General features: G+C 48.7%; 7 protein-coding genes across 7 annotated transcripts; 3 read left to right on the top strand and 4 right to left on the bottom strand.

Annotated features, from left to right (window-relative positions):
* Positions 1-218: 218 nt before the first annotated feature.
* On the top strand, positions 219-1,156 carry BO83DRAFT_368293 (snoRNA-binding rRNA-processing protein IMP3). The gene is made up of 2 exons (XM_025529819.1): positions 219-705; positions 781-1,156. Exons 1-2 carry the CDS (start codon positions 313-315, stop codon positions 952-954), a joined length of 567 nt encoding a protein of 188 aa, XP_025384359.1. The 5' UTR covers positions 219-312; the 3' UTR covers positions 955-1,156.
* A 2-nt stretch (positions 1,157-1,158) lies between these two features.
* On the bottom strand, positions 1,159-2,927 carry BO83DRAFT_368291 (uncharacterized protein). Its single transcript, XM_025529818.1, has one exon. The coding sequence runs from the start codon at positions 2,432-2,434 to the stop codon at positions 1,274-1,276; it is 1,161 nt and encodes a 386-aa protein (XP_025384358.1). The 5' UTR covers positions 2,435-2,927; the 3' UTR covers positions 1,159-1,273.
* Positions 2,928-6,514: 3,587 nt separating this feature from the next.
* BO83DRAFT_392255 (uncharacterized protein) lies at positions 6,515-8,267 on the top strand (the record flags this gene model as incomplete). Its single annotated transcript, XM_025532931.1, has 8 exons — positions 6,515-6,642; positions 6,687-6,768; positions 7,019-7,152; positions 7,200-7,273; positions 7,584-7,663; positions 7,711-7,797; positions 7,972-8,067; positions 8,124-8,267. The coding sequence occupies 8 exons, from the start codon at positions 6,515-6,517 to the stop codon at positions 8,265-8,267; spliced, it is 825 nt and encodes a 274-aa protein (XP_025384357.1).
* A 445-nt stretch (positions 8,268-8,712) lies between these two features.
* On the top strand, positions 8,713-10,784 carry BO83DRAFT_392254 (uncharacterized protein; the record flags this gene model as incomplete). Its single annotated transcript, XM_025532930.1, has 15 exons — positions 8,713-8,757; positions 8,811-8,836; positions 8,937-9,012; positions 9,071-9,155; positions 9,343-9,379; positions 9,482-9,562; positions 9,623-9,709; positions 9,734-9,819; positions 9,855-9,954; positions 10,010-10,090; positions 10,144-10,219; positions 10,260-10,373; positions 10,568-10,574; positions 10,631-10,743; positions 10,767-10,784. 15 exons carry the CDS (start codon positions 8,713-8,715, stop codon positions 10,782-10,784), a joined length of 1,032 nt encoding a protein of 343 aa, XP_025384356.1.
* Positions 10,785-13,230: 2,446 nt separating this feature from the next.
* Positions 13,231-14,655, bottom strand: BO83DRAFT_453440 (uncharacterized protein; the record flags this gene model as incomplete). The annotated part of the gene is made up of 1 exon (XM_025536910.1): positions 13,231-14,655. The coding sequence occupies one exon, from the start codon at positions 14,653-14,655 to the stop codon at positions 13,231-13,233; it is 1,425 nt and encodes a 474-aa protein (XP_025384355.1).
* A 1,193-nt stretch (positions 14,656-15,848) lies between these two features.
* BO83DRAFT_430623 (uncharacterized protein) lies at positions 15,849-17,340 on the bottom strand (the record flags this gene model as incomplete). The annotated part of the gene is made up of 2 exons (XM_025535530.1): positions 15,849-16,139; positions 17,209-17,340. The coding sequence occupies 2 exons, from the start codon at positions 17,338-17,340 to the stop codon at positions 15,849-15,851; spliced, it is 423 nt and encodes a 140-aa protein (XP_025384354.1).
* A 997-nt stretch (positions 17,341-18,337) lies between these two features.
* On the bottom strand, positions 18,338-20,280 carry BO83DRAFT_321350 (allantoate permease family MFS transporter; the record flags this gene model as incomplete). The annotated part of the gene is made up of 8 exons (XM_025527847.1): positions 18,338-18,389; positions 18,442-18,622; positions 18,683-19,031; positions 19,089-19,508; positions 19,565-19,625; positions 19,682-19,826; positions 19,885-19,980; positions 20,031-20,280. The coding sequence occupies 8 exons, from the start codon at positions 20,278-20,280 to the stop codon at positions 18,338-18,340; spliced, it is 1,554 nt and encodes a 517-aa protein (XP_025384353.1).
* Between the last annotated feature and the right edge of the window lie 323 nt (positions 20,281-20,603).

The following is a 20,603-nucleotide window of genomic DNA, read 5'->3' as shown; positions in this document are numbered from 1 at the left end:
ATCTCACATCAATATATATGCGTTCCAGCATTATATCGATACAAAGTGTCTAATCAGTCTAGCACTCCCATCACCACACCACCAACGATACCCACCGCCCTCCACACCGCCCCACCTCCAACCAACCACAACCTCCCGTCACCCCCATGCGCACCCATTCTACCCGACAAATCCACCTCTCCAATAATTCTATCCCCAAAATTTTCTTATCAGCCAAACCAAAACCCATCACCACCTTCACTCTCCCCCAATCTTTTCCACCCTCCCCAACCCATTTCCACCTCATTCCTCCGGGGATCATAATAAACCAAAATGCCCCGCGCCCTCAAACACCACGAGAAAAAACTCCTCCGCAAAGTCGACTTCCACACCTACAAATCCGACAACAACCACCGAGAATCACAAATCCGCACGCGCTACCACCTACAAGACCCCCTCGACTACCGCAAATACAACCAGCTATGCGGATCCCTCCGCCAACTGGCCCACAAGCTATCCGAACTGGACCCTGAGAGCGATCCCGTACGCAAGAAGTTGGAGTCCGAGGTGCTGGATAAGTTGTTCCGCATGGGGATTTTGAAGCAAAGTCGGGAACAAGGGGCGGGACTTTCGAGAGTTGAGAGGGAGGTTACGGTTAGTGCGTTTTGTCGCAGGAGGTTGGCGGTGTGGATGGCCAGGAGTGGGATGGTGGAGAATGTTAAAACGGTATATACATATATTAATTACTTACTACTATATTATCCTTTGGGTGAAACGCTATATGCTAATCTGCTCCTCTAGGCTGTTACCTTCATCGAGCAGGGTCATGTTCGCGTCGGAACGGAGGTCGTCACGGATCCGGCGTACCTTGTTACGAGGAATCTGGAGGATTTCGTGACTTGGGTGGACTCGTCGAAGATTAAGAGGAGTATTATGCAATATCGTGATAATTTGGATGATTTTGATATGTTGTGATACCTCTCTTATCTATTTCATGTTATTTTTATTCTGTGTGTGTGTGTGTGTGTGTTGTGTGTGTGATTTTGGGGTTTGGTTTGGAGTTCTATGGAAAAGTCACTTGTGTTTTGTGAAATATACTACTATATTACTATGTTATGCGTGTGCTGTGTTGAATAGTGCATATGCATACTGGTCATGGTGTTGGTATGATTCGTATATCATTATAAAGAATGCATCTAGCTGGGTATCAAATGCAATCAATCATCCGCCAGAAATAAAAACACGCTGGAACTGATAAGCAACAACTAAGACTATAATTTACTCCAGGAAATGGTTAAGCAGTCTTCACTCTCCCTCCCATTCGATGAATCACCGTCTTCCGGCTTAACTTGAAACCCTTTGGAAGGGTCCCTCCCCGCTTACTCTCGCACTCTTCTGGCAAATCCATACGGAACCGCCGTACACTCCCCTCATAGTTCCCCTTTCCATCCTTGCCCTCTTCGAAGAACGGCGTGCGGTGGTCTCCGAATTGACACCATCGCGGCGCTACTCGGCGCCAGAATCCACGTACTCCACTACTGGCGCGGTCGATCTTTTCGTATTCGCGCCTCCGTGTGGAGGGCGATGTCCAGTCGATCACGGTGACTGTGGGTTGCACGGGAGACGTGCATGCTGGCTCGTAGGCACTGAATGTAGCTGCGCGGATTGGAGCCCGTGGGGAGTCGTTTTGGATGCTTTGGTCTGGGTAAGTCGAGATGGAGAGTGGTGTTCGCAATGTAGGTGGGGAGCTGGCGTTGGATGCAGAGCGCAGAGGTCGTGGAGGAGTACGTGATGTGCTGGAAGATGGGGGTCGAGATGCTGATGCTGATGCTGATGCTCGTGGGCTAGGTTTGGATGTAGAGAGGCGGCCGTCGTCTTGGAATAGACGGCATGATTCACGATGCAGAGCTATCAGGTCTTCACGCCGGGCTGTTCGGTCGGATATCGGTGTTATAGAAGCTGTGGTTGTGGAGCGACGGTGTGAGTGGAGAGAGCTGTGTTGGCTGTGAGGGCTGGAGCGTCGCGAGGAGTGAAGCTGCTCAGGAGTTTTGGTTGTTGTTGGTGATGGAGGTGAGGTTGTTCTTTTGCGTTTGGAGGTTCGTCGACTATTTGTTTTCGTGGAAGATGATGGAGTAGTCGTGGTGGTGGTGGTCTCCATACCGTCGGAGAGCTGCTCATCGACTACTGGGATAGATACGATGGGCGGACTGCCTGCCCCCACGGTGATATCGGTGACTTCGAGGGTAGTGGCGTATACTTCTTTTGAATCAGGGTCGTTCACACCGGGTGAGACCATGGAGAGAGAAGGGACTTTTGTCATCAAATAGGATGTAGGTGTAGATGTATGCTCTGGCGCTGGGCTGAGCGGTGGGGAAGAGATCGTAGGAGAAAGAGGACGATGGTTGGAAGAGCCACCAGGAAGATCGGGGCGCTGGCATGTGAACGTGGCCGCCATCGTTATTTTGTGCCTGTGCCTGGCCTGCACTTCCAGGGCCGAGAACCGTAGCGGGATGGGATGTATTTGACTGAAGAATGACGCGGTCCAGCCGGATTCACATGCTCCCTGCCAAATGGCACCAGTCAGGAGAGCAGTGAAGAATGCGCGATCAACAGCGGGTCAACATGCTTGTGCTATAAACAGAAATAGGAGAAAAGCGATCGAAATAAAGATGGAGGTAGAGAGTAAACGAAAAAACGAAAGGAGGAAAAGGATGTGTTCTATGGAGTATGTCAGGAGGACACAGAGAACCCGATAAGATTAGGGTTCTGAGAGGGGGAGAGGGGGGAAGTTGGCTGCTGGCAAGGGACAAATGATGAGGGTCAGTCGATCTTCAGAACACGAGGATCATCAGCACGTTTTAGGGATAGTCACGATGTACAGTGTAGGGATTGCTCCAAGAAAATGAAAGACAAAGGGGAAGGATTTGCGGGATGAATGAATGCACCTGGCAAGGAAGGGATGAATAGATAGATAGCGTAGTTAACTAGGGGTGGGTTCGAGACAGGTCTTATTATAAGTAGAAGTAGACTACGAAAGATGAACTAAAGATTCACCGACCAGGCATGCCAACTTCGATTTTAGTTTCTTTGCAAGCGCCTGCAAGACCCTCCCCGGCGGCAGACCAAACCGGTTCAGTCTTTAAACACGGGCTACTTTTAGTTTAAGAGTGTGGAACTGCCAGATGATCGTATCCCTGTGTAGAATCGGGGTTGACGCCAGTTCAGCAAACCCGTCCTGAAATAGTCAAGCACGAAGCATAATGAGAAATCGAAACACTTGCTTTGAAGGCCCAAAGAAAGAAAAAAAGACTCCCCGCATAGTAGTTACTCGCCCGAAAGTTAAATACTATTGAAGATTCAGTGTGATAGGTCCAAAAGACCGATCTATCATTTTTTGTTCTTTTATTTGTTGTTTTTGTTTTTTCTTTCTTGCTCTCTCTTCTTTGCAGCAGGGCATGTCACCACCACCCCGTGTTGTATATGTGTGTGTGTGTGTGTGTGTGTGTGTCTGCTGCTGGTGAGATTTCCTCCCCCTTACAGTTCACCAATAAGACTAACGGATAATACTAACAAGAGGGATTAGTAGTAGTTGGATCATGTCCCTGCATGTCAATGGAGTGATGGTCTCCAATCAGCACCATCAGCCACCAGGGGGGGGATCAAGGTACCTTTTGGAGTTTCCCACCCGTGGAAATATTCTGGTGTCCCCGTTTAGCCCCTCCAGCTAAATCCTTCCACGCGATGGTGTGAATGTTAGTGAGCTGGATGATTGCACCATCAATTGCCCTGGCAGACTGGAAGTAAATCACTTACTTCCCTTGCTTGCAAAGAGGGGGGGCCATTGGGGATCCAGACTGCGTCCACCGGGGGGTGTGAAGCAAAACCATTGGATTGTTTACTACTACTATCGACTTAGTGTCTCCTGCCAGCCAATCTGTGGTTCGGCGCCCCGCCCGTCGCTCATTCCACGGCTTCTGCTTTTTCACCGCCAGTTATTGCAGGCGCAGATGGATTCAACAATAATTAATGGAATAGTCTGCTTGGAAGAATTTTGCCGTAAATGAAGATAGTATACTCGTTTTGATCAATTCTACAGAAATCAGTTTTTTTTTTCAATGTGTAAGTGGGAGTGTGCGTATCTTAAAATTCTCCCCAGACATCCTCCCCTCCTCCAAGAATCCAGTAAGCGCTATCTCAAACCGCAACATTCCCTGTTGTGAAACCCCACCATGACGCTCTGCCTGCAGATTACTCCTATCGACACTGCATCCAAGTTCTGCTGCAATATTGGGTATCCTCCCTCTTGTAGCTTGTAGCCTGACTGAACCTTCCAAGCGCCCGTATGGCACACAAACTTAAAAAACTTCCTGCTTCCCAAACCACATCGGCGCTATCTCATGTGCCAGCATTGCCAAGCCCAGTTTCACTTACCGCCATTGTCCTCCAATGACTTCCACTACACCGCAATCCTGTGATCTTCATTTTTCGTGATCCAGAAGTGTACTGCTTTAGTCGCTCGGGCGAGATACGTACCATTCCCACTGTGCCTTCTCCATACTCAAGTGCACTACTAACCCGGGGATGCAATACTAGCCAATCGATTGACAATCTTCGAGAACCTCCCCCCGCCAGATAATCCCCGAAGCTGCGTGGCCACCGTCGATCTTGGCTTTCCACCACTAGTGACGTCTTGGCATGCCCTACGCTCGGCCATTCTCTTAGTATGTTCCTCTCTGTTGGTCTGCATGCATATAACGTGTCGAGAGGTCTTGAGACAGATAGCACGTGGGTTGCCAGCATGGGTTTTGGGATTATTTCTACGTGGTAGATGACATGAGTAGTCTTGTAGAACTAGTTCTACTATTTCTGTTCCTTTAAGATTTTACTATTATACTATCATCTGCTTTCTAGTCTCGGAAGGCTGGCTGCTGCTTAGTGGCCTGTAGTATTTGTAGTATATATTTTGTAGCCCGATGTAGTAATATCGACATAATCAAGTGGAATTGCATTCCTACTATAACGTCAGTATGTCTCGTAGACTCAGGAAGCCGTGCTACAGTACTGGTATAGTACAATATACGAACGGCTGCCCCTTCTATTTTTGGCCCGGTTTCTCTCTATAGCAACCTGTCGGAAAGTCCCTTATTTAATGGTGATGGCAGCCGGAATATGCCTCCGCTGTTCGAAGCTCGTTTTAATACGCCCGAAATATTACCTTGGATTCGCAGGTGTCTACAGCTTCGGTTTGCTTCCGGATAACCAGATATATTTCAGCAGCTGTTATAATGTAGGATCTGTCATTTCTCCTTATGTAGTCGCAAAGGTCTTAAAGCTGCTACAGACTCGCTTGCTAAAGACTCATTAATCTTTGGGAGGTTGGCCGACGATAGACCAGGAGACTCATATAGCTATGTCACTAGTAATACCCAGCTGTATGAAGTATACTTCACTGGGCAGGAGCCTCAATCCTATACTTAGACCAGACCTGGTCAAAACCTTGGCTCTCGGCTGTAGTACCATGGATTTCCATCCAACAGAACTATAGCGACTATACCTCGAGAGTAAACACTTTCCCTACAAAACGTGAATTCTCCTACTCCCAGTGTAGGGATAGAGCAGTAACACTCGTCTTGTTGTATTCATACTGTACTGTAGTTCTTTATTGCGGTATTGAGGCTGTTCTGCTTGTGAAGTGACAGGACGAGGTAGTCGCGTCTCGTTGCCCGATACGGCAGGTGTTACTCCCATAGTAGACTGACTCTTCGTCGACCACTTCACTCCAGCTTCTTCCCATTCACACCCTGACACAACCCAAGGACAACCAAGCTGCAACCTTGACAATCTATGAGGATATACAGACAGAGCCTTCTAGCCATATGCTTTCGTTTTGGACTCATCTACAAGCGTTTTCCATGGATTTGCAGAGCTATAGGACCTATTGTTAGTGCCCAACTCCCTCATATTGCAGAATCCTGATGCTAACGATACTACATTTACGTCCAAAATCTGCTGAGGTTTTCATGGGATTGCTACGATGAACTCAGAACTGTGACAGAGTCAAATCAAGCTGGTTTATTCACCATGTCGTAAGGGAAAGATTCACTGGTATTTAAAACTCTTCCCTTTCCCCCCAGGGAGGCTGGAAGCTTCTTCTCCCACATATTTCTGCCATCTCTTTGCCTTTCTCTTCCTCTTCTCCTTCTCATCTTCTCTTCCATCTCTTGACATCTCTCTGCCATCTACTTCCATCTACTTGCCATCTCTCTACTATCTCTTGACATCTACTTTCATCTATCTGCCATCTCTTGACATCTATCTGCCATTTCCTGCTATCTTCTGCCATCTCCTGTCATCTCCTGCCATCTACTTTCATCTACTTGCCATCTATCTGCTATTTCTTGCCATTTCTGCCATTTTTGCCATCTACTGACATCTATCTGCCACATAGCCTGCCTTTACTTACCAACTAACCTTCCAGATCTTCTAGTAGGTAATCCCAGCTATCTCCTGTCATCTACCCATTTATCTATCCCCCATGTGTCTTGCCTTTCTGTATTTGAGCGCGACTGACTTTTCTATAGCACACCCAAACCCGACTGGCCTAGGTTGGGTGGATGGGACGGGCCTGGGACATCTCAACACACGACTAGACACACTAGACCAGTGAGTATCCCCGGTTATCTACTGATATTGGCTGACTTTTGTAGAACACCCAAACGCGACTGGCCTCGGTTGGGTGGATGGGATGGGCCTGGGAAATCTCGACACACGACTAGACACAGTAGACCAGTGAGTACTCCCGCCTAACTAGCTGTTGAAGATGACTGACTTATGCAGAACACCCACACGCGACTGGCCTAGGTTGGGTGGCTGGGATGGGCCAGGGTAGCGACACTCAACTAGACACTGTAGACCTGTGAGTATTTCCCTGATGAGCTCCTGATCATACTGGCTGACTGCACAGAACACCCACACGCGACTGGCCTCGGTTGGGTGGCTGGGATGGGCCAGGGTAGCGACACTCAACTATACATTGTAGACCTGTGAGTACTTCCCTGATGAGCTCCTGATCATACTGGCTGACTGCACAGAACACCCAAACGCGACTGGCCTCGGTTGGGCGGATGGGATGGGCCAGGGTATCGACACTGAATTATCATATTTTGTAGACCAGTGAGTACTTCTGACTAGCTTTTGATCATACTGGCTGACTGGTACAGAACACCCACACGCGACAGGCCTCGGTTGGGCGGATGGGACGGGCCTGGGACAACAACACACCACACACGACACAGTAAGTATTCTCTGACTTGACTGCCGATTTACTGACCCGCACAGGACTCATAACGGGTCTGGCCTCATGGTTGGGTGGATGGGCTGGGCCTGGAAGACCTTATATATGTATACGCACCTGCGATCTAATAGCACAGTGACTACATCCGAGTTGGCTTCCAAATGACTTTCGATTTACTAATCTTGCACAGGCTCATCGACATACCTGGCCCCAAGGTAGGGTGGCAGGGACGGGCCTGGGTTATATATACTTTCTAACACAACAGTGAGTGCTCCCTGACTTTACATCCTGTTTTACTGACTCATCGTAGGCGCGACAACACTTCTGGCCCACGGTAGGGTGGCAGGGACGGGCCTGGGACAACAGAGAACAACACGACAACACAACACAGTGAGTATTCTCTGATTTTTTACATAGTTAGTACTGACTTCGTCTAGGACTCATACGGGTCTGGCCTCATGGTTGGGTGGATGGGACGGGCCTGGAAGACCCTATTATATACACTTACTTCTATATACGACACAGTGAGTACTCTTGAGCTGAACTTCGCTTTTTTGCTGACTTACAATGAGCGCGACAACTTCTCTGGCCCCATGATTGGGTGGATGGGTCGGGCCTGGGCCAACAACTCGCCACATATAACACAGTAACTGCTGAGTATTCCCTGGCTTGCCTACCCGTTTACTGACTTTTCACAGGCGCGACAACACTTCTGGCCTCATGGATGGGTGGATGGGACGGGCCTGGAAGACTATATTATATATACCTGCTCGGTTTCAACACAGGGGCTTACAGTAAGTGTTCCAACCATTGCTCCCATTGCACGTGCATGTCTACTAATATTCTAAAGGCTTCAGCAACAAACCAGGCCCTGGTTGGGTGGCAGGGACGGGCCTGGGCTATTCGACGCAGTTTAGCTGTCGACATTGGACACAAAGCAGAGTCATACCAGCTGCCACATCTGGACGTGACGGACTTTGTACAGTCTTCTTGAAGAACTTCATCTAACCTCGGTTGAACGGATGGGTCGGGCCTCGAAGGTCATAAGTCGCCATTGTATTTTCAACATTTACAACACGGCAAGTACTCGTGCTCCTGAACGTGACCCTGACTTATCTGGATAAATAACTGACTCCGTGTCTCCTACAGACATCAACAACAAACCAGGCCCTGGTTGGGTGGCAGGGATGGGCTTGGGTTGTAGCACGTAGACATCGGCTCAGCACTAGATGTAAGCCTTCCCATTTATGGCTCACAGATAGAAGTGTGACTGACTCTCACAGCCTTGAGCGAACCAAGGCGCGGTTGGTTGGTAGGGACGGGTTGGGTCACTTCGGTGACCCGGCACTGGGGTAAGTCCTCTCATTCATCGCTCACGGACAGTAGTGTGGCTGACTTCAACAGCCTCCAGCGTATCAAGCCCTGGTTAGCTTTTAGGCATGGGCTGGGCCGCTGTAGTAGACATTGGTGATCCAGCACTAAGTGTAAGTATTCCCATTTATGGCTCCTGAATAGTATTGTGGCTGACTTTCTGTAGCCTCCAGCGAGCCAGGCCCTGGTTTGGTTAGCTGGCTGGCACAGGCTGGGTCACCGGGTTCAACCTCCAACACACAGTTAGACTCCTCTTTCACTTCTCTATTTCGTAGTTTCTGACATCTTGCAGGGTTCATACAGTGAACCAGGCCTCGGTTGGGTGGCTGGGACGGGCCTGGGACATCGGATTCAACATCCGTCACACAGTGAGTAAAGCCTTTCGCTTCTCGTCCTTCTGCTTGTAGTGTGTTTGACTCTTGGTAGGGTTCGCTGCAGCGGACCAGGCCTCGGTTGGGTGGTTGGGACGGGCCTGGGACATCGGACACGGGGGGTGGAGGGTTTGGGTCAAGTAAGTATCTCAATCTTCGGCTTTTATATGGTATAAGGACTGACTGCCTTTACCTTCATGGTGGAGCGAACCAGGCCTTGGCTGGGTGGCAGGGACGAGCTTGGGACGTAGTTGTAGACTTCGACAACACAGCACTGGCAAGTATTTCCACTTCCATCTCACTGATTGTAACTGGCTGACTATTCAGGTTCTACCGCTCCAACAGACCAAGCCTTGGTTGGGTGGTAGGGTCGGGCTTGGGATATCGGATTCAACATCCATCGGAAGTGAGTCCTTCGATGTCCGACTGCTCTGATCGCATGTGTGGCTAACTACACTGTACACAGGCTCACTGCGGTGGTGGACCAGGCCTCGGTTGGGCGGTTGGGATGGGCCTGGGACATCGGACACGGGGGAGGGGGGTTTAGGTCATATGAGTGACTTACATTTTAGGACGATTAACTGCCTCTACTTTGTACGGCCCCGAGCCTTGGTTGGGTGGTAGGGATGGGCTTGGGCTACGGATTCAACATCCACAACACAGTAGGTCTTCCTAATCACAGCATGTCCACATTGTATGTGTGGCTAACTGTATACAGGGTTCACTGCAGTGGTGAGCCAGGCCTCGGTTGGGTGGCTGGGACGGGCCTGGGACATCGGACACGGAGGTGGGGGTTGAAGCCATGTAAGTGCTTGCATGCGAGACTCGCGAAAAGATAGGGCTGACTGGCTCCGCCTTCAGATTGACTTCGCAACAAACTAAGCCTTGGATGGGTGGCAGGGACGGGCTTGGGTTATCGGATTCAACATCCAACATACGGTGAGACTTCCCATTGACTGCTCGTTTGATTGAATTTGTCACTAAACACGTACAGGGTTCACTGCAGTGGTGAACCTCAGACCCTGGTTGGGTGGCTGGGATGGGCTTGGGACAACAACTCGCCATATACAACACAGTGAGTCTTCCAGTTAATGGCTCCTGGACTAAGATATGGCTGACTTTCTACAGGGTTCACTGCAGTGGTGAACAAGGCCCTGGTGGGTGGCAGGGACGGGCCTGGGACATCGGACACGGAAGGGGGAGGGTAGTTGGGGGTTATAGAAGTAACGTTGCTAGATTCGCAGTGTTGGGACAAGACTGCATTATCGACTGACTGTAGAGTGTTACCCGACAAACACATCATGCCCTGGTTGGGTGGATGGGACGGGCTTGGGATATCGACTAACCCCAACAGCACAGTAAGACTTCTAGCTCATTAATCTGGATAAATTTGTGGCTGACTGATTACAGGTTCACCACTGCAGTGGGCCAGGCCTCGGATGGGTGGACGGGACGGGCCTGGGACATACTAACCTCTACAGTTCACCACTGCAGTGAACCGGGCCTCGGCTGGGTGGACGGGACGGGCCTGGGTCATACTAACTAACTTTAGCAACATAGTAAGCTTTCCGAATTATCTCTACTTTATAATGTGTGGCTGACTGACTATCTACAGGGTTCACCACTGCAGTGGACCAGGCCTCGGCTGGGCGGTTGGGACGGGCCTGGGACATAGGATCCAAGATCCTCATACTGCAAGTCTTCAATGTCACCAGTGATTGCTTGGTTGTATGTATGACTGACATTTGTAGGGCTCACCACTGCAGTGAACTAGGCCCTGGTTGGGTGGCAGGGACGGGCCTGGGTCATCGGACACGGGGAGGGGCGCTTGGGTTGTGTAAGTCGTTGTTAATCATGGCTTGGTGTTGGGAAAAAAGCTGACAGGCTACGGCATCTGCATCACTCTTCGAAGAACCAGGCCTCGGATGGGTGGTTGGGACGGGCCTGGGCATCGGATTCAACATCCACTATACAGTAGGTCACCCACTTCATGGCTGTCCAGTTGCATGACTGACTTCTACAGGTTCACCACTGCAGTGAGCCAGGCCTCGGTTGGGCGGCTGGGACGGGCCTGGGGCATCGGAAACGGGGGAGGGGGTGTGTAAGTAAGATCTGATGATTGGGTGAAGGGTTAAAAGCATAACTGACTGATTGATCTTTTCGCATAACCTTGCAACGAAGCACGGGCCGGTTAGGCTATTGTGGTGGAGTATGATCACCCATCGTTTGGTACGTGAAATGCCAACAGTGGATAATTTCTAGAAGACCAGTATGACTGATTGAGCGTTAGATCGTCTTCTGGAACACATATTGCCAAACCAAGATTCGTTATAAAATTGAGCTGTCGGGTAGACCATTTAGATAGACCATCACCCAAATAAGTCATATTATGTGCAATACCTGGACTTGTAGTAACTATGTAAAACAGATGGAACATAGCTTGACTGATCAGCGAGTTCAGATGAGTAGCACGAAAGCCTTCTCTTCCAATTTGTAGTTCCCGTCAATAACATCTCTAGACAACTTGGAAGCGAACATAGTATCATTCCAAGCCGACCATAGTCCCAAAAGGAGAGCCAAAGTGACCTACTCAGCTACAACCACATCATAAGCTCCCGACCTCAACTACAACTTCTACAGTATCCACAGAGTATCTCTTACACTAGCATATAGTCGCTTACTGAAAAAGGCCACAGAGAAATCTTAAGAGCGAGATAGACTACATCCGAGCTAGATAGGACTAGCTTAAATTATTAGGAGCAAAATACGGCAACCTTTCCGTAACGAGAACAACAACAAGAAAAAGAATGTCTATTGATTCTACACTGTATTGTATACTGCCAAGTAGATAGATAGATCCTAATGTACCGTTCTATATAGAAAGTTCTTGAAATTATCTGAACGAAAGCAGCATCGACGGTAGGGAGCTGATATGGGTAAGAGAAGAGAAGCGAAGCGAAGCGGCACTGGAGGGCCCTGCAGGAAAGGAAGTGTAAAGCAGAACGAAATTATTTCTTTGAAACCTGGATATAAGTGGTATGAAATGGCTCGGTCGCAGGATGAGGACAGTTGGGTGGGCGGGGAGGGAGGGATATTTGGCTTTCTCTGTGAGTACTGGTTGGGTGAGAACAGACTTACTTGGGTAGGTAGTAGTAATACTTGGGTATTAGTAGGTGTGAAGGGTAAGATATAGCCAGCAGGTAAGAAAGTGATCACAGTAAAATGAATGATTCAATCGTGGTCACAATTTTCTTTGAAACTAGAAGAACTAGATAAGTGTACGTACATCCTGGCAGAGAGGCGATGTTATGGAGGGAGCAGCCTACAGTTGGGCTGAAATTGAGAGTAATGTTATTGTTGGCAACACTAGGTGGAACTGCTTCTATAGTTCATTTGCGCTCGTGGCCTTCCGTCCAATTAGTCTATATTAGGTATACTGAAGATAAGAGCCCTCTCTGGAAGCCTTGGCTGCGTCTTGAAGGGTTTCCCTCAGTTCTTGGGCTTTCTGCTCGTCCATATCCAAAAGACATCGAATGGAGTCAAAGTGTGGTTGCCAAAGCGTGCTAACACGCTAACAAAGCATAAAGCAGAGCAGAAGACGAAGGCAAAGACGTGGACAGCCGTGGCATCATCCCGTTCTGGAAGCCTGCAGCACGATAGAGGGTGTGGCGATGCTTGCTGTTGAAGTAAATTGGATCCAACAGAAAGCCGACTGATAAAAGGGTGACTCTGGGCGGCAGCAATTGGGATGACGAAGATACGTAGCGCCCTAGTCAAAATTCAACTCCTTAGTATAGGCCATTCAGCATGTTAGGATAGGTACTGTGAATGGATCAGGATATATCCTACGCACTGCACCCAAAGTCGGGGGAGGTTTCATTGCGTAGAGGATCAACGGCATGTTCAGTTGACATCCCTCACGGGCTGAAGAGATTCTTGCTTCCAATAGAAGGAAGTGGAAGAGACTGACAGACTTCAAGGGAAGGTCAATGCGGGACAAAACAGGAAAGACTACCACCAAACCAAACGGTGCAAACTCTTTCTTCATCCTACCAATCACTACTTCTTTTTTCTTATGAATGAAATCTGGTGAGAACTAATGATGAGAATTTGGAATCAAGAACACACAATCTCGAGCTGAACACTAGTCATCTAGACGGACCATTCTGACTGACCATTCCTGTTGTCACCCCATTCCTTGCATGTCTACTGCGATCAACAAAGCATCGGTGACCATTCTTCCATTGGCCCAGTATAATCTGTAGCATAATCAATAGCCCACCAGACTGGCTCCGTGCAAGCGAGGATCATGTACGTGCCTATGGTGTTCAAGCAACTGCAGTCAAAGTATTTCCTCACGTATGCATTACCGATGAGTGACAATCGAGCTTCCCAGGAGGCCTTATCGTATTGGTAGCAGCCAGAGCAGTCTTCAAAATGAGCTAAGCAGTTGCGCAAAAGTTCGTCGTACCGATCCTTCTTGTGGCATCGGTTGCGGAGATCAAAGTCGTAGGGATGTGCACTTGGTGGCAGCGGGTTCATACTATTCAGAACGGGGTCACCATAAGGGTCCTCCATTCGCTGATTGTTCGGATCTGGCGGAACCAGGTGTTCAAAGAGGATTGTTGTTTTATACCGCGCCATGTAGAGCTGCCAGGCCAGGCAACGCCCAGCAACGTACAATACCCAGTCGGCTCCCTCATCGAGGGCCCAGGCCCAGACATCAACACAGAGTCGACGGACCATGTTAGTTGCTGGCACGCCACAATGCGCACCGACAATGGTTACCACATTATAAAACTCATTGGCTTGGTTGTCATGGCGGTAATCACAGGCATCGTGCATGGCCACCGTGGCAAACGAGATGGCGTCGAGAGTGAGCTCATCTTCTTTCAAAAGGCCATTCTCAAGTCTCGCCTGCAGAACAAGACCCCGGGCACCCGCATTGATCAGTCGATAACGGATACTTTGCAATTCGTCTTCTGGAAATCTTAGGCTTTCGGCTTTTGGGTGAAGAACGTCAAGATAGACTGCCTGCACTGTGGCAAGCCAGGTATCCATCACCTTATGATATTCTCCACCATGGGGATGGCAGCGATAAACATGAGCGATATATTCCACTGTGCGCTTTGCCGTTATTTCAAGCACAGAGGACATATCCTGGCAGAAGTGATGATAGTCGGGAAACGTGGCTAGGAGGGAACATGTGGCAGTTCCACGCACGCAGTCCTTGCAAAGGACATTATCGTCTACTATGGACCAGACATATCCATATGTTATCTCAGCGACCGCATGCCAATATGGAGTGTCTGGAACATCGAACGTCTCAGACATGGGCCGCAGATGGGCTCTTCCGCGCGGAATTAGGCCAGAGCGAGGAGGCGCCTTCAGAGGACGGCGAGTATTGGGAAATTCCTTCAGCGTGCGGGTCCAAGAGATACTTTCTCCAATTGGACATGGCTTTATGTGCGTGTCGTAGGACCCTACTGGATTCTCCGGATGAAATAGCTGGGGCCCGACGTTTGGAACCCAGGATTCTCTGAGTCCAGGAATAGCCAAAATATCGGAAATAATTCCCTTCTGTATTTCCTCTCCACGTTCGACGCAGTAAAGGCTCGGCCCGAAAAGGCCTGTCTCCATGTTTCTTTAATTTATTGGTGTCGAAAATGCTAGTGTATTCAGAGACTGAAAGAAAGGGATCAAGACAATCAAAGATAACTCGTACGAGATGATCAAGTTCGACCAGACTACCTGAGTGCCCTGTGATCAAGAGTCAAGACCAAGTAGTAATGGGGAGCACATTTATATCCATAGTGTAGACAAGTTAACCTGCGCAAATCTGAGCACTGATACTAGTAGGGGTAAGTGTCACCGGCAAAGATTTCCGCGTGAACAGTTTCAGCGCCGCCATTATCTGCAATGTGATAGTACTGTCCTACCCCTCCTCGTAGGTCGTTAGTGATTGTAACGGAAGGGGTGGGGGGGGCTTCTCTGCATAGATAGGTGCATATGTTGTGAAGACGATCTATGTCAGCCAGTCACCGCTTTAACCATGACTGGGACCGTGGTTACAACGGAGTTTCTACACTATCAGAAGGAAAAAAGCAGAAAAGGGGGAGTGAACGTCAGCATTTCGTTCATGGAGTACTGATTTGAGTATTAGATCTGCTAGGAGAGTGCCTCACAGTTCAGCGTATGCACTTCAATCACAATCAGTAATCCAATGACAACTTAGAATGTAACCTCACAAGGGATGACTCGTAAGTGGTACTTTCATAGTATCTATCACAAGTAAAGAACTTCGTTGGGCAGCCTGATAGAACGATGACGAATCTGTGCGCTGTGAGGATAGTTGACGCATGGCGAGTAGTATCGAGTACGCTGCTATCCTTCGTATCTGTACGATCCACTCACCCCCCCTCCCACCACTACTCAGAAGATAATCATAATCACTGAAAGCATATGTGGTGTCACACCAACTATTATAACTCAATCGGTTTGGCGCAATCCGCTTGATGAGCGGGTGCCAGTTGATATCCCATGTTTTGAGAAGTTTTTCTCCTATTAGTACCATGGAAAAAGGCCGTTTGAGCAGGGAGTTGACTTGTATCAAGAAGATTGCTGGGTGTACCTCGAACAGAGGTAACGTGTATGCAATCTAGATAGGTAAAAAGAACGAGAAAACGTGTGTCATTGTGTTCTTTGTGATTGTGCTGTATGATGATGATTATGATAATCCTAGATACAAAGTGGAATGCAGCCAACATGCGGATTATGTGCGACATTCCCCCCAAAGGGGAAGGTGCTCGTGACAACCTAGATGGTGGGATCGACTAAGGTTCTGTCCATGTATGATCTGGTTGACTCTGCATCAGCTGCTTGTTTTTCAACAGGTGGGAAGAGTGCCACATGGTCTGGGAATTCGAATCACCGGCTACAATTAAGACGAAAGACTCATCTTCCAACCGCTCTAGCAATTTCTCTTCTGTGAGTCCGTTGCCGCTCAATAGAGCAGCAAAGACGGGACCGCTGGCCAATTTTGATCTGTCATTGTGGTGGATTGCGTCCTGGGCTTGCTGCCGGAGCCAGAGCTTGAAGTCAACCAAGTCTGAAACTGAGTGGACCTAGCGCAGAAGTGTTAATGGACCGCTCCTGAAGAATGTAACAAGAATTGGTAGGTAACGAAAGATATGAATTTTCGCCGCTAATTCATTAGCTGAGGCAATAGATTCACTCTTGAACTTGGGATCGTCCAGATAGTGAAGATCCTCCGCATACAAGTACTGCCCGAGTATATCACTAACAAGTGCCCCAAAAGTTGCTTTGAGGCTGACGATGATGCCCCACCCCCCCGCTGAAGATAGACTCCAGACGTGAAGACAACTTGCTGATCTTGTCTTGTATTATAGATTCAGAATTGACAACAGCCCTTCTCGTGAAAAGATGACTGATGACAGCGCGGCGGGATCGATGAAGGTCGTGGCTGACTGTGGAAAACATTGCACTCGGGCAACAAGATGAGTGAACCAATTTTGTAACTTTGTCTCGCTTCCAATTGTTACTACTTGCATAAATCTCGTAAAAATAGGGGTCCTTGATATGCGTTCCAGGGGGCTGACTCGCACTATTGACCCTTTGCCTCTTGTAAGTTTGATGAAAGCTATCTCTCTCCGAGCATCAGTCTTACCATAGCGTTCATGCATTCGCTCCACCTGCCAGATATATGTCCAACCTTTGACTACATCGTAATAAAACTCATACAAACTGGTAGCGGCAGCTAATTCCGGGCCTGGTATTCCATGGAGAGGGCGCAGCACCAGACGATAGAGTGTGCGCAGTGACAAAAAGACAAAAATGGCAAGTATGGCCCTGTAGTAGTCCATATTGGGGTATAATTTGGCGCTCGATGAGTTGGTAGTTGTCGATGCCAATATTTCCCCGTGCTGGCTGATTTTCTAAATGATATCGAGGATAGGCAAATGCGATTACACTCGCAGTGACTGAAGGGAATCTAGAAATTCGAGTTTCTGCTGTCTCTTATGCTACATCTATGCGACGCAAGGGGTTGAATCAGCAACAGAACTCATGTATTATTGGGTGTTTTCGATTACGTGCAACCAATAGCCCGAAGGCGAGACACACCCATATCGTCAACATGAGCACAACATAACCCAACAATGTATCTTGGCTCACAATATCTGCTATCAGCATTCGGCTTAGCGAGACACGATTCATGGCCGGACGCTCGAAGCCCATTTTGGCAATGTAGTTGAAGCAGAAAAATAGCCGTTTCCTCGAAGACGGCGGCAATACGGATAAGGCCATAGCGGAGTCTAGTGTTGAGTACTATGACATAGTAGATTGCTGCGTCACTGGATTTGTGCTGCCTGAGTCGGTGGATCTGGTGTCAGGTGCAAAGAGTGACACGATGAAGTGCCGGGCATATGAATGGAAGCTTACTCTGTACATTCAATCGAGTCCAGCATAGTGGATAGGTTCCAGAGGAACCCATGCTAGTTGCCTAAGCGCATTAGTGAACATCTCGCTAGCACCAAATAGATGGACTTGAATCCGGATCCTGAAAACAACTTTCGATATCACTTAGAAGAAAAGCCCATTGATTTCTGGGGGGAGCCATCCGACAAAGTACGATAGAGACGATCGGAGGTCGCCTGACTCGTGTGTCAGCAAGGGATAATATCGTGGTTGTTTGCCGAAAGTCGTGGCATGAAAGCTGGTGATGTTTCAGCCCAGCTACTACAGATATCCCCGCATCGGCTTCAGAAATATTCCCGACAGGATGATATCTCCTCCCTCAGTAAACTATTAAAAAAACATCGATTTCAAACAATTCTCAGCCGATTGGATGGTGCGTCAACAGCTGATGATTTTTCCAATGGTCATTCGAATTAATAAATTAGTCACAAAGTATTTATGGCTTTGATTTCCTCCAAGGTAGCGATCGATGGTGGTGGGCCAGTGGTTGGGATGTGATCCACTGCGCTGCATCCCCCGCAGTCTCGCTTTGACAGATCGGTGCACTGATGGAGACCCATTTTATATATACTATTTAGGTGTGCACCGATACATATCAATGGGTGGAAAAAAGGCGTGTTTAAAATGGTGGTATTATTAAAGTTGGTGGAACTAGAGAGATGGAGATTTGACCACTGGGTTATGTGATATATCTTCAATATTGAATCATCATAGCTACTATGTACTTGACTAAGGGGGAATACATCATCATCACAGAAGAACATCGTGGTCATCAACTATGGCATTATCAGGCACCAGGCCTTGGAATAAAGGAATCTAACCGTCCTCACAGCACATATACAAGTTCGTGGTTCTCCCAATCTGTAAGATCCATCCATCTGGTATATGGTTAGATAGATCTTCCACAATATCAGGAATGCATTGACTTACTCTTGGTTCTCCATTGGCGCGTAACCTGGGCTTGCACGGACACGGGCCTTCTTCTCGTTCTGTACACGGTACCACCACCAGATGAACGCGAGGATGAACAGGCAAACGCCCCAGCAGACAATAATGGTGATCTCTGCAGGAACATAGCGGGGTGCGTCTTGGGGACGGAAGACTTGGGGGCCTTGATTACATGTCCGTCAGTTGTGATGTTCCATCAATACGAACGGGAATAAAAGCATACCGATAATGTTTCCTGCACAGTATCCAATGAGGTAGATCGCCGCAACTGTCGTCTTCTTCGTGTAGCCAGCTACGTTAGACGAAATCATGGCGAGCAGTGCCACAAACGGCGTGGCGCTTGCCATCGTCATGTAGTAGCCTAGTAACCGACCAACATTATTCGTAAGAGGGAGTGCAACAACGAGTATCATGCCGATGATGGAAGCTATGAGACCGCCTGTGCTGCAGAGCAGCCGTTGGTTGGTGTACTGTCCGAGGAAGCCACTTCCGAGCAGGGAGATGACTTCGATGGCACCGCCGGGGACACCGTAGATAAGACTCTGTTCTTCTGTGTATCCGAAGCTAGTGATCTTTGGCAGCCGGGCGGGTTAGTACATGGTAGGTTGGACAGGTAAGGGCAAACGAACCAACTGGCTGAAAAAGTTCGTAATACCGCCGTTGGGAATATCAGCGATGAGGGCATAGAAGAAAAAGGCCCATGTCATAGGGTCTAATAAAGCTTCCTTCACTTGGTGAATCTTGAAATGCTTGTTTCCGATTCCTTGCTGATTGACACGCACACGCGCAAGGGCAAGGACACGGTCTTCCTTCTTGAGCCATCTAGCGTTGAGCTGATTGTCTGGAACGACCCAGAGGAAGATCAGTCCCAGACAAACCGTCAAAAGGCCAGTCACGAGGAAAATAATCTTCCAAGGCTCAATGGAAGAGCCATGGCGGTCGGTCCCAACGGCGATACCATACGCAACCAAGCCACCAAAAATCTGACCCCATCCGTTGAAGCTGAACCAGATGTTGACTCGACTGCCTTGCTCTGCTTTGGTATACCACTGTTTATGTGTAAGGAATCTGAAAATTGGCTGAGCCGGATGTTTGTGACACTCACCTGAGAGGTCAGCAAAGCAAAACCGGGGGTGACAGACGCTTCAAAGACACCGAGGAAGAATCTAGAGGATAGTAATCAGTAAGTGAAGTGAAACATGATATCGAAGAGGCTATTTACCGGATGGCAATGGCGCCAGAGAAGTTATTCACTGCAGCAAAACAGCATAGGATCGCTCCCCAGATTATAATGCAAGCGGCAGAGTACTTTCCCAGTGGAAGTTTCTGGAGGAGCCGGTTGGTCGGGTATTCCCATGCCAGGTAGCCTTTATTGTGTCAGTCCAGCGTACCATATATTATGTTGCTAGTATGTGGTGGACTAACCGAAATAAAACAGACTGCCAAGCCACTGGTAATCGTCGCCGACGAGGTCCAAGTCTGTCTTGATGCCCATAATACTAGCATAGGATAATGTTGTCTCTGCCAATCATTAGTATGAACCTTGGGAGGCTACCGCGGAATACACTAACTGTCTAAGAAATTCATTCCATAGACAAGACACATGATCGGCATGATGTGCCAATCAACTATCCGAAGTATCCTTCTGTTTGTCTCCTCGTCGAGTGTGATAACTTCACCATGGAGGTCTTCGAAAACCGCCAATGCCTCGTCTGCATCCTTCGCGTGCTCCGCAATTGTCGGGTCAATTTTCTCTGTTGTGCCAGTCTCCTCATCCACCGTCATCGGTGGGGGAGACTTCTCAGTCTTTTCATCCGCCATGTTGAACCTGGCTCGGAAAGGAGGGTTGATTTAGTGACCGCGGCAGCGGGGAAGAAGGGAGAGGTTGTTAGTAGTCGTCGGAGAATTTTCAATCTGGCGACAGCTGTCTCCTTTTAAGAGATGACAGCTCATTCCGAAAACTCGTCATCCGACCCCATCGGAAGCACAACGAGGCAAGTTTCTTTTATCAACTTGGCGCAGGGGGTTTCACTCGCAACCCTCGGTGATAAGCCGCTGGTCAATGTCATGTTATCTGGTATCAATCTGGGGTAACGGACGAGGAGCTTATCGATGGAACCAATGGGTCCACGTCTCCCAGCCGA

Source organism: Aspergillus eucalypticola (assembly GCF_003184535.1).
Source record: "Aspergillus eucalypticola CBS 122712 chromosome Unknown BO83scaffold_28, whole genome shotgun sequence".
Taxonomy (NCBI): Eukaryota; Fungi; Ascomycota; class Eurotiomycetes; order Eurotiales; family Aspergillaceae; genus Aspergillus; species Aspergillus eucalypticola.
This window is presented reverse-complemented; position numbering and strand designations above follow the sequence as displayed.